This window comes from Zingiber officinale, chromosome 11A, assembly GCF_018446385.1.
Source record: "Zingiber officinale cultivar Zhangliang chromosome 11A, Zo_v1.1, whole genome shotgun sequence".
Lineage (NCBI taxonomy): Eukaryota > Viridiplantae > Streptophyta > Magnoliopsida > Zingiberales > Zingiberaceae > Zingiber > Zingiber officinale.
Window position 1 is genome coordinate 83923788 of NC_056006.1, and position 15178 is coordinate 83938965.

At 41.9% G+C, this 15178-nt stretch overlaps 1 protein-coding gene across 1 annotated transcript; it reads left to right on the top strand.

Moving 5' to 3' along the window:
• Positions 1 to 2122: 2122 nt before the first annotated feature.
• On the top strand, positions 2123 to 3824 carry LOC122032093 (probable polyol transporter 6). Its single transcript, XM_042591344.1, has 2 exons — positions 2123 to 2249; positions 2330 to 3824. The coding sequence occupies exons 1-2, from the start codon at positions 2126 to 2128 to the stop codon at positions 3703 to 3705; spliced, it is 1500 nt and encodes a 499-aa protein (XP_042447278.1). The 5' UTR covers positions 2123 to 2125; the 3' UTR covers positions 3706 to 3824.
• Positions 3825 to 15178: the final 11354 nt, after the last annotated feature.

Below are 15178 nucleotides of genomic sequence, written 5' to 3' on the forward strand. Positions count from 1 at the left end.
GAAGAGGTAATCGAGTACAAAAGAATTCGGAACAAGTGTAACACACTACACTTGTCCTTTTACAGTAATTAAGTACACAAATTAAAAGATTACCAAACACTCTTTTAATATGGTTGGCTTGAGCTTGGTGTTTAGGCGACTTCTTAGTAGTAGACGAGTGTAGCAATGTCGCAGAAGAGTTGTAGTAGGAAGCCAGAGTGTTCGGAAGTCTGATGGGAAGTGTAGATGTTCGTATGAGTGTGTTCTTTGATGACTTGGCCGAGCACCCCTTATATTGAGCATAGAAGGCGCCATCAAAAGCCTTGAAGGAATCTCCAATGTGGCAAGTCTAATCCCGAATAGCTCGGTCTTTATCTTTGACAAATTCTGAACTTTATCTTGCAGAAGGAGCCTTCCCTACATTAAGGCGCCTTCTATGAGCAGTGCCAAGGCGCCTTCAATGCTTGAAGATGCCTTCCATCCATTGGAAGGTGCCTCAGGTACTGTTCATCCGAGACTTTTTGTACTCTTCTTGCCCTATAAAGTGTATTAGTCCAATAAACTAAATAATAACCTACAAGACAAGTGTTAGCATAATAATACAGAGTAGTAATTAGACCATGTCTCCTCGAGATCAAGATTTAGTTAAGATCTCAATTTAGGAGTCCGAAATGGACCTAAACTGAACCGACGCCTACTGTCCCTCAACCGAGACTCGTCCTCACCGAGTCACTCTCCTCCAGTGACTTACTTTTACTTACCAACTTACAGTCAATTGACTAGCCTCTTGATCCATCAAGTCTTCATACCAGTTGTCAGGTTCGCAGACTCAACTAGACTTCTGTTGGCTATCAGGTTCCGCGGACCCAATCGGACTTTCTGCTAGATATTAGGTCAGCCCGTTGAGTTATCTGGACTTCACACTAGCTATATGAGTTTGTGGACCTAACTAGATTTCAGTTTGATATCAGGTCCTTTAGACCCATCAATTTCTGTACATTTGATAAAATACTTAGATCATAAATATATCTAACTTAACTCACTTATTATTCATCAAAATTTAAATTAGATTATTAGACAAACTACACTAACATTATATGATTTATCATCTCAAACAGATTTTGTTAGCTACCTAGTCTAGCTAGCTACTGAGTTTAATTGATTATGCGACTCTGATAGAAAGCATTAACACACCTTTTTCTTAAAAAAATAAAAAATGATTCTTTGTTTTTTTTTTTATTTTACATGAAACTGGATTGTCTAAGGAAACCTCTAAAATTAACATTTTCATGAAATAAATTGTTAAGTACAAATATAATTCTGAAAATTAAAATGGCCACTTCGCAAGCCGGGGTGTCGTTGCCTAGCAAGGCAATAACTGACTCCCGTTCACAAATCATAATGAAGCCATAAATCAAAAGTAGATTTAGCCATTAAGTGCCACTCAAAATACATTTTAAAAGAATATATGAGAGGCCAGCATTACCATCTTGAATTAGGATTATTTTGCCCTCCGTGATTATGATATAGTGATAAGATATTCAAGTTATCATCTAAGTTCGATCTCCAATGGAATGCGATCAAAGAATGTTGAATTTTTGGACTACTCATCATGAGCATTTTCTTATTTAGGAAAAATTTTATGGAATTAGATTGATTATCCAAAATTAGTTGAATTTTGTAGTAGTAGTAGTAGTAGTAGTAATAGTAATAGTAAGATTATTTTGATTGGGCAAATTCCTAATTTGTCGTAGAGGGCGGAGGAAGTAGGCATACAGCATGATGGAGTGCAGAGTGTGGACTACGTACGGAGGCCGAAAGGCATATGCGGAGGGCGGGACGTGTGAGGAGACAAAGTTTAATTAGTGTTTTTTTTCGCCCCCACACTAGGCCGTGTTGGCTACGCCCCAGATCTCGTTTTCCACTCACATTTTCAACCGAACTGCACGGAAAGTTTAGAATATCGCGAGGAGTTCAGCTTCACTGATAGATAGCTCTCGTGGCCATCTCCATCACTCCCTCGCCCATTGAAACAGTGACTTCCGTGGAGAGTTGACTTCATTAACTATTGAAACATCACAACAATAGATCATTAACTATTAACTATATATATCCGTTGGCACGAACAGAGAAGACTGAGAAAAAGATGGATGGACATCAAGAACAGAGTACTAACGGAGTGGAAAGAGAAGGAAACAGGGGAGGCATCAACAAGTTTGCTTGTGCTTGTGCCATCATAGCTTCCATAATCTCCATCTTGATGGGATACGGTGGGTTTGATCAAACTTCAAATACCGATCGATTATGTTAACCGATATCTGTAAATTAATTGATTCGATGGACCGTACAGATACCGGAGTGATGAGCGGCGCCATGCTGTTCATGAAAGAAGACCTGAAGATCAAGGACGGCCAGGTGGAAGTGCTCGCCGGAATCATGAACATCTGTGCGTTGGTCGGATCGCTCACCGCTGGCCGGCTCTCCGATTGGCTCGGCCGCCGTTGCACCATCGTCGTCGCTTCGGTTATCTTCTTAATCGGCTCGGTGCTGATGGGGATCGGACTGAACTTCGCGATGCTCTTCTGCGGCCGCTGCGTGGCCGGCGTGGGCGTCGGATACGCGCTCATGGTCGCCCCGGTCTACTCCGCCGAGATCTCCTCGCCAGCCACCCGCGGCTTCCTTACCTCGCTCCCGGAGATCTGTATCAGCTTCGGCATCCTCCTCGGTTACGTCTCCAACTACTTCCTCTCGGAGCTGCCTCTCAAGGTCGGGTGGAGGGTGATGCTGGGCGTCGCGGCCGTCCCCTCCGCTGCTCTGGGGCTCGGCGTCCTCGCCATGCCGGAGTCGCCCCGGTGGCTCGTCATGCAGGGCCGCGTGAGGGAAGCCAAGGCCGTCCTGCTTCGCGTCTCCAATACCCCAGCGGAGGCCGAGCTAAGGCTCGGCGAGATCAAAGCCGCCGCCGGGATCATGGCTACCGGCGACGACGAAGACGTCAAGCCGCCGCCTGGAGGGTGGAACCTGGGGGAGGGCGTGTGGAAGGAGCTGCTCCTCCGGCCGAGGCCGCACGTGCGCCGCATCCTGGCGGCCGCCCTGGGGATCCACTTCTTCGAGCACGCCACCGGGATCGAGGCCGTGGTGCTCTACTCGCCGAGGATCTTCAAGAAGGCCGGCGTCGAGGGGCGGCGCAGGCTCCTCCTCGTCACCATGGGGATGGGCGTCACCAAGGCGGCCTTCATCCTGGTGGCCACGTGTCTGATCGACAAAGTAGGGCGGCGGCCGTTGCTGCTGAGCAGCGTCGGAGGGATGGTGCTCTGCCTCCTGGGACTGGGTTCCGGCCTCACGGCGGTGGAGCACGGCGAGGCGGCGAACCGGCCGTGGGCGGTAGGGCTGTGCATCTCCTCCGTGTTCCTCTACGTGGCGTCGTTCTCCGCCGGCATGGGGCCGGTGACGTGGGTGTACAGCTCGGAGATCTTCCCGCTGAGGCTGAGGGCCCAGGGAGCGAGCCTGGGGGTGGCTGTGAACAGGATGATGAACGGGGTGGTGTCCATGACCTTCATTTCGCTCTACAAGGCCATCACCATCGGAGGGGCCTTCTTCATGTTCGCGGGCATCGCCGTCGTCGCGTGGCTCTTCTTCTTCTTCTTCTGCCCGGAGACGAAGGGCAGGTCGCTGGAGGAGACGGAGGCGGCGTTCGGCGAAAAAGGAGGAAGGAACAATAATAATTAATCAGCCTGCAAATTAATGTACTTAATGCAATTAATTAAGGGTCCAAGGCCTACTTAGTAGGAGATAAAAGAGTGACTAATTAAGCCTATTTATTTCCTTGGGAGCTCATAGTTTCGAAAAAAAAGTTATTATTGAGTAGTATAAATTGATCCATATAATTTCCTTAACTCTCATCATTTTAGTAAACCGATCGTGCAACCTTTTTTTCTCTTCTTTCTCCTTTTTCAATTTTTAAGAAACAACGAGAGATCAACTGTAGAATTGTTTTTCTATAGCTAGAAGATTTGACTTATTCTTCCTCTTGCTTTTTGATTATTAATTTAGATCATTTTCTTTTAAAAGTGGAGCAGATTCCTCAACTGTCTTAATAATAGATGAAATTAGATTTGTATATATTTTTTTTTTTAGATCTTGAATTGAAGGTGATCCTGTTCGAAAGTTGAGAAGGTGGATGTTAGAGACGTGGTATTTTTGTTGACCTTCGAGGAACTTCGCTCCTGCCTGCAACACAAGCAGCGTCAGTGCCGAACCAGGAAAGGGGTTCCGGTGACGATCCTCCGACGCTCAAGTCAGTCTTCAGCGAGGCAAAAAGCAAAGAGAACTGTAGCGCAACTGTAGAGATCGCGAGAAAAGCATACCTTCGCCGATGCCTGAACCCCCCTTTATATAGGGCTCCTGTAGTGTATGTGCACGCTTCTTAAAGTGGGCACTCAATCTCAAACTTTTCCTGAAGAGACATGTTAGTAAAGTATCCCTGACACATTAGCTTAATGGGCTAAGCATATCTCTGAAGTGACAGTGGAAGCTTCCGCGGTACGATCTTCTGCCTGACCATGCTGCCCGTCGGCGTCACTAACTCCCAAAAAGATGTCTAAGGATATCTCGCAGTGTCTGTTGCTCAGCCGAACGGGATGGTCGCTCGGCTGAGAGTTCCCTATCCCGGTGTCGTCCGTTGTTGGGTGGAGCGGGATGGCCGCTCACGCGGGAATCTCCGTTGTCTGGCTGATGAATCTACTATTTGGTTGAGCGGGGTAGCTGCTCGGCCGATACTTCTACTGTCCAGTTGCTATACAATCACCTTGGCCAAACGGGATAGCCGCTCGGCTATATTAGCGTTGTCCATGTGTAGTCTGCTCGGCTATGACTCTACTCTGCTGATCTAAGTATTGATGTAAGGTCGAGCGGGGTAGTCGCTCGGCCTGTTTCTGCAGACACTTGGCGTTCATTCCTGTCTCGAGCGTCCAAACTCAGTTGGTGACCAAGCTAGTGATGATGTCAAATCGGACTTTTCATATCTTAGTCGAGTGAATCACTCGCCCGCCCGACCAGTGATAGTGGGGTATTGATCATCTTGACTTTGACCTTTATTACAATGAATATCTTTCCCACGATGACCCCCCTCCTTATCACCGCATCAGAAGGAAAAAAAAAAAATTATAACTCAAGGAAGATTGAGTGAGCTTTTAATTTGAATCTTTGTTATTTTCATTACTTTTATGATAATACTAGGAATTATATTAATCTATTGTAAGAAATCCTTAAGGTGAGATATGGATTCATATATGCTTACTATATGTTTGACTAAATACCTCATAAAATTTCAACATAAGCAAAAAAATGCACGTAATATTCCTTTAAATTGTTTGTTAAAATTTTAGGTTAATTATATCTTCTAAATACATGCCTGGATCTGTAAAAAATGAAAAAGAAAGTAAAAAGATTAAAAAAATAATTTAAAGTCAGCTGAGATACCAATAAATATTTTATTTACAATTAAAAAAAATAATTGTAAAGGTTAGAAATGTGGCTAATAATTCAATTAGTGGAGCGTAAATAATGAATTTGATAAGAATGAGATTGATGTGGAGAAGACTTTGAATCTGTCAATGTGGATGAATTGAATGATAATGAGAAAAATTATGAGTATATTTAAAATGAGAATTTGAATAAGGAGACTTGCTTTGATGATCTGAAAAGTGGGACAATATTGATCAGAAAGTTAGAGATTTTTTTTAGTAGAAAGAGATACAATGGATTTATATTATTAGAATGTATATTAAAAGTCTAATTTTTTTATAAACATTTACTTAGAAATAAGAATCATATTGGTCAAATATCTATATTTATAAGTTAAGTATAGTTGTTCGATTAATTTATATTATAGATAACATGGTGTGTGGTGTCACACACAGAAGATCATGTTATCAATTCCTTATAAATTATAAACAGTAGCTCACGATTGAGATGGAAAGGAACGAACCATTAGAATAGTCATAGTGTAATTAAGTATTAGTTTATCTTGACTGATAAATTACACTAGTACACTCTGAGTGTATTGAGCAGGACCATTTAAGGTAAGTTCGTTTTATACTGACTTAATAAAAGAACAAGACCTTAGTTACTATGGAAGTGTGTGCTCTTAATCCTAATATAATAACAAGCACATATATTTAGTATTTATTTCTTTGACTTATCAAAGGGTGAGATTTAGCTCAATAAATCAATAGGTCTGATAAGTTGGGAAATGATATTACTTATAGTGTGTGTTGTTGATTATAAAAGGAAACTGTATCCTAATAATCTAGGTTGATAATGTCCCCAAGAGGAGCTCATAAGGATTGTCATGTTAAACCCTGTAGGTGGACTTCGTCCGATACAACAATAAGGTTGAGTGGTACTACTCTTGGACTAAGATATTAATTAAAGTGAGTTGTCAGTAACTCAATTAATTAGTGGATATCCGACATCTTAAACACAGGGAGATTAACACACTCATGATAAGAAGGAGCCCAAAATGTAATTTGGGATTAGTGCGGTAGTTCAATAATAATTCTTTAGTGGAATGAAGTATTATTGATAAAATTAAGTTGGGTGTTCGAGGCGAACACGGGAAACTTAATTTCATCGAGAGACAAAAACCAATTCCTGCACTCAGTCCCTATCGTAGCCTCTTATTAATAAAGTATTATATCCACCTATACTCACCTTTATACCCATCCTAAGGTGGTCGGCCAAGCAAGCTTAGAACCCAAGCTTGGGCCGGCCAAGTAAATAGGATGAGCCCAGTTGTGTGGCTGGCCCTAGCTTGAATCCAAGCTTGGTGTGGTCAGCCACATTAAATTGAAAAAGATTTTATTTTTTAAATCTTTCTTTTATGGATACCATGATTTTAAAAGAGAGTTTAAAATTTAAATTTTTTCTTTTATAGATTTCTATAAAAGATTAAGTGAAAGATTTGATATCTTTTCTTATTTGTAGTTAAAAGGAAGATTTTAATTTTTGATAAAACTTTCCTTTTATGAAACCATCCTCATGATTTTTAAAGAGAGTTTAAAATTAAATCTTTCCTTTTATAGTTTCTACAAAAGATTAAGAAAAGATTTGATATCTTTCCTTATTTGTAGATTAAAAGGAAGATTTTAATTTTTGATAAACTTTCCTTTTATGAAACCATGTTCATGATTTTAAAAGAGAGTTTTAAAATTAAAATTTTCCTTTTATAGTTGCTACAAAAGATTAAGAAAAGATTTGATATCTTTCCTTATTTGTAGATTGAAAGGAGATTTTAATTTTAGAGAAAATTTTCCTTTTTGTAAATCATCCACATGTTTTAATAGAGAGATTTTAATTTATAAAAGTTTCCTTTTATAACTAACCATGAAAGGAAAACTTATTAGAGAAATTTTTATTTTAAAAATTTCCGGAAGCAAATAAGGAAGTTTATTTTATGTACAAAATTTTCCTTATTTAGAGCTCTTGAAGGTGGCCGGCCATATAAAGGGTTAAAGGAAATTTAATTAAAATTTCCTTATTAATCAAAGGCAAAGAATATAAGGGATTTTTAATAATAATTAAATTTCCTTATTTGTCAAGACCAAGGAATATAAAAGAGGGGGTAGAGGTGCTTTCACCTTACAACAACTCTCTTCTATTTTCCTCTCCTCTCTTCCTTGGTGGTGGTCGGCCATATCATCTCCTCATCTCCTCCTTTTCTTCCTCCTTAGTGGTCAAACCTCATCAACCTCTAGGAGCTTGTTTTCGTGGCCGGATCTAGCTTGGAGAAGAAGAAGAGAAAGGAGGTCTTGTTTCCTAGTTTTCCTTGGAGCTTGGTTGGTGGCTGAGACTTATAATTTCTTGAAGAAGCTTGCTTAGCCGAAACTTGGAAGAAGGAAGAAGGAAGAAGAAGGGCTTGGGTGGTTCTCATCTCGGTAGATCGTTGCCCACACAATGTCCGAGATAAGAAGAGGAATTCGATAGAAAATCATGAGGTTATTGCTTATAAAGAAAGGTATAACTAGTAATTTTATTCCGCATCATACTAGTTTTCTTTGTATAGTTTTGAAATACCAAACACAAGAGGCTAGAGATTCTAGATATTCTGATTTGTTTCGAAGTTGTGTTTCTTTTATTTTTTGATCTTGTGATTCGATTGTTCTTTTTGGTTAAACCTAGAGTTATATAAGGAAATTAAATATTAGATTTCATTGAAAGGCTTTGTCTTGGAAGTGGTGGTTGCTCCCATATCCAAGAAGACCTAGTGTCTCGCCATGTTTAACCTGGAAGACGATTTCTGAAATTAATATTTAATTGAATTTGTAACATGGGTGGATTTGGATCAATAATGTTAAGCATCGTTTGCGATCCAAGTCTAAACCAATAAGAATAGATAAGTTAAATTTGGAATCAATAATGTTAAGTTTGTTTGTAATTTCGAATTTAATTTCTAAAGAACACAATAGGTTGTTAGGAAAGGTTCGACACTTGTACAAAATTTTTGTACAGTGGAACCGGTACGATATTCCTAGGATCAACCAACATATACATTATTCTCTTCTTCTACCGAGCGATGGAAGATTTTCAAAGATCATATGAAAATTAAGTCATGCTGGTGCGGGAAGCATCCGACGATCGAACCAGTGTTTTGATAATGGCAAAGGATTCAAAGTTAAGGTTATGTTGTGATCTAACAGTTTGAATGAGCTTGGAGGAAAGTCCTAAGTATACTTAGGCAAAAGTCCTAACTGAGGTTAGGCAGGTGGAAAACCCTAGGGGGTGGTAACCCTAAGTCATACGGGGTGGTAACCCTATACGGAAAGTCTTGGTGGGTCGAGGGATTCAGACAAAATTCCTAGGGGGTGGTAACCCTAGGTGGAAAGTCCTGGTTGTTGGTTGCTACTCGGAAAACCTATAGGTTCCACTGTACAAAAATTTTGTACAAAGTTCTGAACCTTTTCCTAGCTACCATGTGTTCTTTTAAATTAAATTTTGGATCACCTGCGGAACTTAACACGTTTGATCCAAAACTTAATCTATTTGTTCTTTTAGGTTTTGACTTGGATCTCCTGCGGAACTTAACACGTTCGACCCAAATCTCCTTAAGTTATTAATTCCATTAAATATTAATTTCCATAAAAGGTTCCCAGTACTGACGTGGCGAGGCACATGGCCTTCTTGGATATGGGAGCAACCACCACCGACTAGACAAAACCTTTAACAGAAAGCTAATATTTAATTTCCTAAAATAACTTTAGGTTAACCAAAGAGAACAATCAAATCACAAGGAAAAGAAAGAAAACAAAAGAACACAACATCGAAAAACATATTCGAAATACTAGATCGTAAGCCTCTTGTATTTGGTATTATTTCCATAAATAACTAGCATGATGCGGAAATAAAAATTACTAGTTATACCTTGTAGAAAAACCTCTTGATCTTCTACCGTATTCCTCTTCTAACCTCGGACGTTGTGTGGGCAACGATCTACCGAGATGAGAAACCACCAACCACCTTCTTCTCCTCCAAGCAAGGTTCGGCCACAAAGGAAGAACTTCACCAAAGAAGAAAATCAAAATACTAACCAAGCTCCAAGAGATGCTAACTTTCTCTCCTTCTTCTTCTTCTTCTCCAAGTAGTATCCGCCACCACAAGAACTCCAAGAGAGATGAAGTATTCGCCACCACAAGAGGAAGAGAGGAGAGGGTAATGGCCGCCACAACACCAAGGAAAAGGGAGAGAAAACAATAGAGGTTATTACTCATGAAGGCACCCTACCCTTCTTTTATATTCCTTGGGGCAAATTAGGAAATTTAATTACAATAAAATTTCCTTAATTTTTCTTGACATGAATTAATTGAGAAAAATAAAACAAAATTTCCCAATTAACTTGAGATGGTCGGCCACATCATTGGAAACAAAGAGGACAAGTTTTAATCAACAATTAAAACTTCCTAATTTGTTTCCGAAATTTTAAAATAAAATTTCTCTTTAAAATCTCTTCATGGTTGATAAAAGGAAATTTCTATAATTTTAATTTTATCAACATGTGAATAATTTTAAAGAAAAAATAAAACATATCTCCAATCTACAAATAAGGAAAGAGATCTAATCTCTTTCTTTAATCTTTGTAGATCTTTTACAAGAGAGATATTTTAATTTTAATTCTCTTTAAAATATATCTTCCACATAATAATAAAAATTAAAATTAAATTTCTTTTAATTTTATTTGGCCGGCCCTACTTGCTTGGGTTCAAGCTAGGCCGGCCACCCAATTTTATACCTAGGCCGGCCCTAGCTTGTTCCCAAGCTAGCTTGGCGGCCCCCTATGGGTGGGTATAGAAGGTGGGTATAGGTGGGTATAGAACTCTATAAATAAGAGGCTACGATAGGGACCGAGAGGAGGAATTGGTTTTGGTCTCCGATAAAATTAAGCATCCCGTGTTCGCCCCTAACACACAACTTAATTTTATCAATGATAATTCATTCCACTAGAGAATTATCATTGAACTACCGCACCAATCCCAAATTACATTTTGGGCTCCTTCTTATTATGAGTGTGTTAGTCTCCTGTTTAAGATATCGAATGTCCATTAATTAAGTGAGTTACTCATTTAATATCTAAGTCCAAAAGCGCTACCACTCAACCTTATCGTCATGTTGGACTAAGTCCACCTGCAGGTTTAACATGACAATCCTTATGAGCTCCTCTTGGGGACATTATCAACCTAGTATCTCTAGGACACAGTTTCCTTCTATAATCAACAACACACACTATAAGTGATACCATTTCCCAACTTATCGGGTTTATTGATTCATCGAACTAAATCTCACCCATTGATAAATTAAAGAAATAAATATCAAATATATGTGCTTGTTATTATATTAGGATTAAGAGCACACACTTCCATAATAACTGAGGTCTTTGTTCCTTTATAAAGTCAGTATAAAAGGAACGACCTCAAATGGTCCTACTCAATACACTCTGAGTGTACTAGTGTAATTATATAGTCAAGATAAACTAATACCTAATTACACTACGACCTTCTAATAGTTTGTTCCTTTTCCATTTTGGTCGTGAGCTACTGTTTATAATTTATAAGGTACTGATAACATCATCTTCTGTATGTGACACCACATACTATGTTATCTACAATATAAATTAAATGAACAACTACAAACAAATGTAGACAATTAGACCAAATGTGATTCTTTATAAATGTTTACAAAGCTTAGGCTTTAAGTATACATTCCAACACTGGTGTCACGAACCAGGTGGAAGACTGGACGGGTCGGGGAGCGGGCGTCCAGTAGAAAGTCCGGAAGCATCGAGCACTGAGCAAAAGTCCAGTCAATTTGGAAGATCGCACTGGCAACAGGTAACTCTCCTGAGAGGAGTAGGTGAGGACGCGTTCCCCGCAGAGGGAACAGTAGGCGTCGGGTCAACCTAGGGTTTCCGGTTGGAAATCCGAAGTCAGACCCGGACAGTCAAGAGACTGTCAAACACCTTTCTTATCATATTTATGTGTGCTAACTTTGTCTTGCAGGGTATATGTGTATTTTGTGGACTAACACATTGTGCAGGGACAAAAGAGCACACTTTGTTAGGATCGACGTACTCGGCTAGAGAGGGGGTGTAAATAGCCGACCCCAAATTGCTCGTTTCTTCCTACGATTAGGGTTAGCGCAGCGGAAATAACTAAATAGAAACGCAAAAAGGAAAGATCAAACCTCAAACTCGAACTCGACGATGTAACGAGGTTCGGAGATGAAACTCCTACTCCTCGGCGTGTTCGTAAGGTGGACGAAGCCTATCAATCCGTCGGTGGATGAAACCCCGGATAACCGGCTAATATGAACTCCTTCTGGGTGGAGAAACCTCACCACAAAGTCTTTGCAACAGCAAAACAGAGGAGTACAACAATAGAGGAAACAAACAAGAACAATAGAAATTGTAAACACACTTGCTTGCCTTCTCGTCGGAGTCCATTGATGAAGCAGCAGCTTCACGGCTCCAGCAGCTAGAAAACCAGCACGAAGCTCACACGAAGCTTCAGCAAACCGAGAGCTCAGCAAAGCTCAAATCGCAGTAAGGAGGAAGAGCAAGAACGGTTCCTGTAGAGGCCCTCGATCTCGATATATAACCTGCGAAGAAGAAGACACATAAACTAGTCGTTGTGTCGCAACGGCTAGTGCCTGGACCGATCGAGCACCGATCGGTCCAGAGTGTTCGATCGGTCTTGGGACCGATCGAAGCTCGACCGATCAATGTCCCGATCGTCCAGAAGACTCGATCGGTCCCGGGACCGATCGAGCTTCCTCGATCGGTCCAGGACCGATCGCATGCATGTCCTTCCTTTTCTCCCGAACTTCGCCTTCGATCGTTGTTTCCGATCGGTGCAGACCGATCGATAACACCAGAGGCTACCGCTTTGTTACCGATCGGTCACTGCACTATTATCACCGATCGATCCATCGACGATCCGAGCTTGGTTTTACCCAAACCAAGTCCTCAAGCCTTCCAAACCAACATCCGGTCAACCTTGACTGTTGGTACATCATGCTTAGCATCCGGTCACCCTTGACCTTCTTGACCTTCACAACACCGGATGTCCGATCAGCCTTGATCCATCTGGATTTTTCCTGCCCGCTTCACTCACCAGACTTCCCAACCGCCTAGCTTCACTCACGTGACTTTCACCAACTTGACTTCACTCCTCTTTCCCACCGCCTCGCTTCACTCACCAGACTTTCCCACCGCCTCACTCACCGTGACTTTCACCTAGCTTCACTCACTAGGGTTTTCATGCTCCAGCTTCACTCACCAGACTTTCCCTAGCTTCACTCACCAGGACTTTCCCCATCCGGTCCAGAGAACGAGCTACCGAGCCCTCTCTGACCACAGTTTGGGGAACGAGCTACCGAGGCCTCTCCGACTTCCATCCGGTCCAGAGAACGAGCTCCTGAGCCCTCTTTGACCACAGTCCAGAGAACGGGCTACCGAGCCCTCTCCGACTTCCCATGTGCCAAGCTTCCATACTTGGACTTCTCCGTGCCAAGTCTCCATACTTGGACTTTTCCCGTGCCAAGCTCCCTGCTTGGACTTTTCACCATGCCAAACTCCCTGCTTAGACTTTTCACCATGCCAAACTCCCTGCTTGGACTTTTCCCATGCCAAGCTCCCTGCTTGGACTTTTCCCGTGCCAAGCTCCCTGCTTGGACTTTTCCGAGTCAGGTCAACTCACCTCGGGTCAACCAGGTCAACCTTGACCACGGGTTGCACCCACAATCTCCCAAGCTTGTATCCTTGTAAAACATCAAGATACAACTTTTCTGTTCACGTCAAACATTATCAAACATAACTCGTCAAACATCAAAACACAACTCGAGTCAAGTCAACTCGAGTCTGGTCAACTAAGTCAACCTTGACCTAAGGTTGCACCAACACACTTCACCTCGGATGAACAGTGTCCGAGGCGCCTCCATGGAGCTTGGAGGCCCCTCGGGTGCAAGCCGAAGCCAGCTGTGCAGAGGAGCTGGAGGCGCCTTCATGGGGACTGAAGGCACCTTAGACCGCGGCTTGGAGGCGCGTTGGAGTGGCGTTGAAGGTGCCTCCAGGCGGATAAGAGGCAGCGATCCGAAGCTCATCTCAGCGTTCTATCCGGGATAATAATTAGGTTTAAGGCGCCTTGGGCTAGCATTGGAGGCACCTTAAACGTCCAATAAAAGGGCATCTCAAGCAGTGACCAGATCAACTTCCAAGCCATCCTTGTGCAACAAGCTGCTTACGAGACCTTCCGATAAAGCCACAACTTGATGCCGACAACCCGGAGCTCAAAATCTTCAATTGTCTAGTGTCGTTGGTATAATTTACTTGTTTCTTGTTAATTATTGTACTTCATCTTGTAAACACTTTTAACGAAATTATAGCTGTTACCCAACGTAAACACTCAACGAGCGTGGGCCTTGGAGTAGGAGTCGCCACAGGCTCCGAACCAAGTAAACGATCTGTGTCTTTCTGTGTTTGTCGTTTATTTTATTCCGCTGCGTTATTCGAGTTTTATGATCCCGAAATGAGTGAAAGCCACGAGCGCTATTCACCCCCCCCTCTAGCGCTTCTCGATCCAACAATTGATATCAGAGTGGGGTCGTTTCAATTTGGTGCAACCACCAATCAAGTAATTTTTTTTCGTGGTATTTTCAATTTTTTCGGAGTCGACCAAAATTAGTATAATTACTATATTCCGATCTATTTCTCGCTCGAATCGATTTTTGCTCGAAGTTGGTGCAACACCACTCGAGTTCGTTCTTTTTTTTTATACATCCCGCACTACTAATCCAAGACCCCGTCTTGGAACATATTTTTTTTTTTAATGTGTGTGCAGGTTTTAAAATGGCACTTCAAGAAGGTTATAGCACCGCTCAAACACCACTCTTCACCGGAGACGATTTCGGGTACTGGAAGGGCCAGATGGAGGCGTACTTGCAAACCCAGTTCGAAGTCTGGATGATCACCAAGACAGGCCTTGAACTCCCACTTAATGGCTCAGGCAAATTAGTATCATACCATAACTATGACGCAACCTTAATAAAGAAAGTAGAGGCGAACACAAAGCCAACCTGTATTGTAACGCCCGAAAATTCTTGAAATTGCATTATAAATATTCTATGATTTTTCTGGGATTTTAGATATTTTTCCGGAATTTTCCGAGTAGCGGAAGCAGCAAAAATAATTAGAAAACGAAAACGGCCTTAGCGGGAATTGAACCCGAGACCTATGGTTTAGGGATAATGTTAGTAACCAGTTTAACCCAGCAGGGCCGTGCTGAAAGGAAAGGGAACCAATAAAATTTATATTGGAGTTGGGTGAATTAATTCTTTAATATAAATAGGAAAATTAATTAGGTGAAGAGTTATTTTGGTTTCCACCGTGATTTCTCCTCACCCTAGCCCTCACGCCGCCCCTTCTCTTCTCCTCTCCTTCTCTCGGCGCCAACCACAAGGAAGACCTAGGGTTCTCTCCCTAGGGCCCCGAGGACATCTTCCGGCGATAACTCCGGCACGAGGACGCTCTCCTTCGCGAGGGGAACGCGTGGACGCGAGAAGATCGTCGAAAGGATCGTCTCCACCGGAATTCTAGCGAATAGAATCGTAAGAAATTACGAATAGGAGGTAAGAAACCCCTCACCTGCAGTATAAG

Coding starts and splice junctions, on each gene's coding strand:
- LOC122032093 (XM_042591344.1), top strand. CDS start 2,126: ATGGATGGACATCAAGAACAGAGTACTAACGGAGTGGAAAGAGAAGGA. Junction 2,250..2,329: donor CTCCATCTTGATGGGATACG/GTGGGTTTGATC, acceptor TGGACCGTACAG/ATACCGGAGTGATGAGCGGC.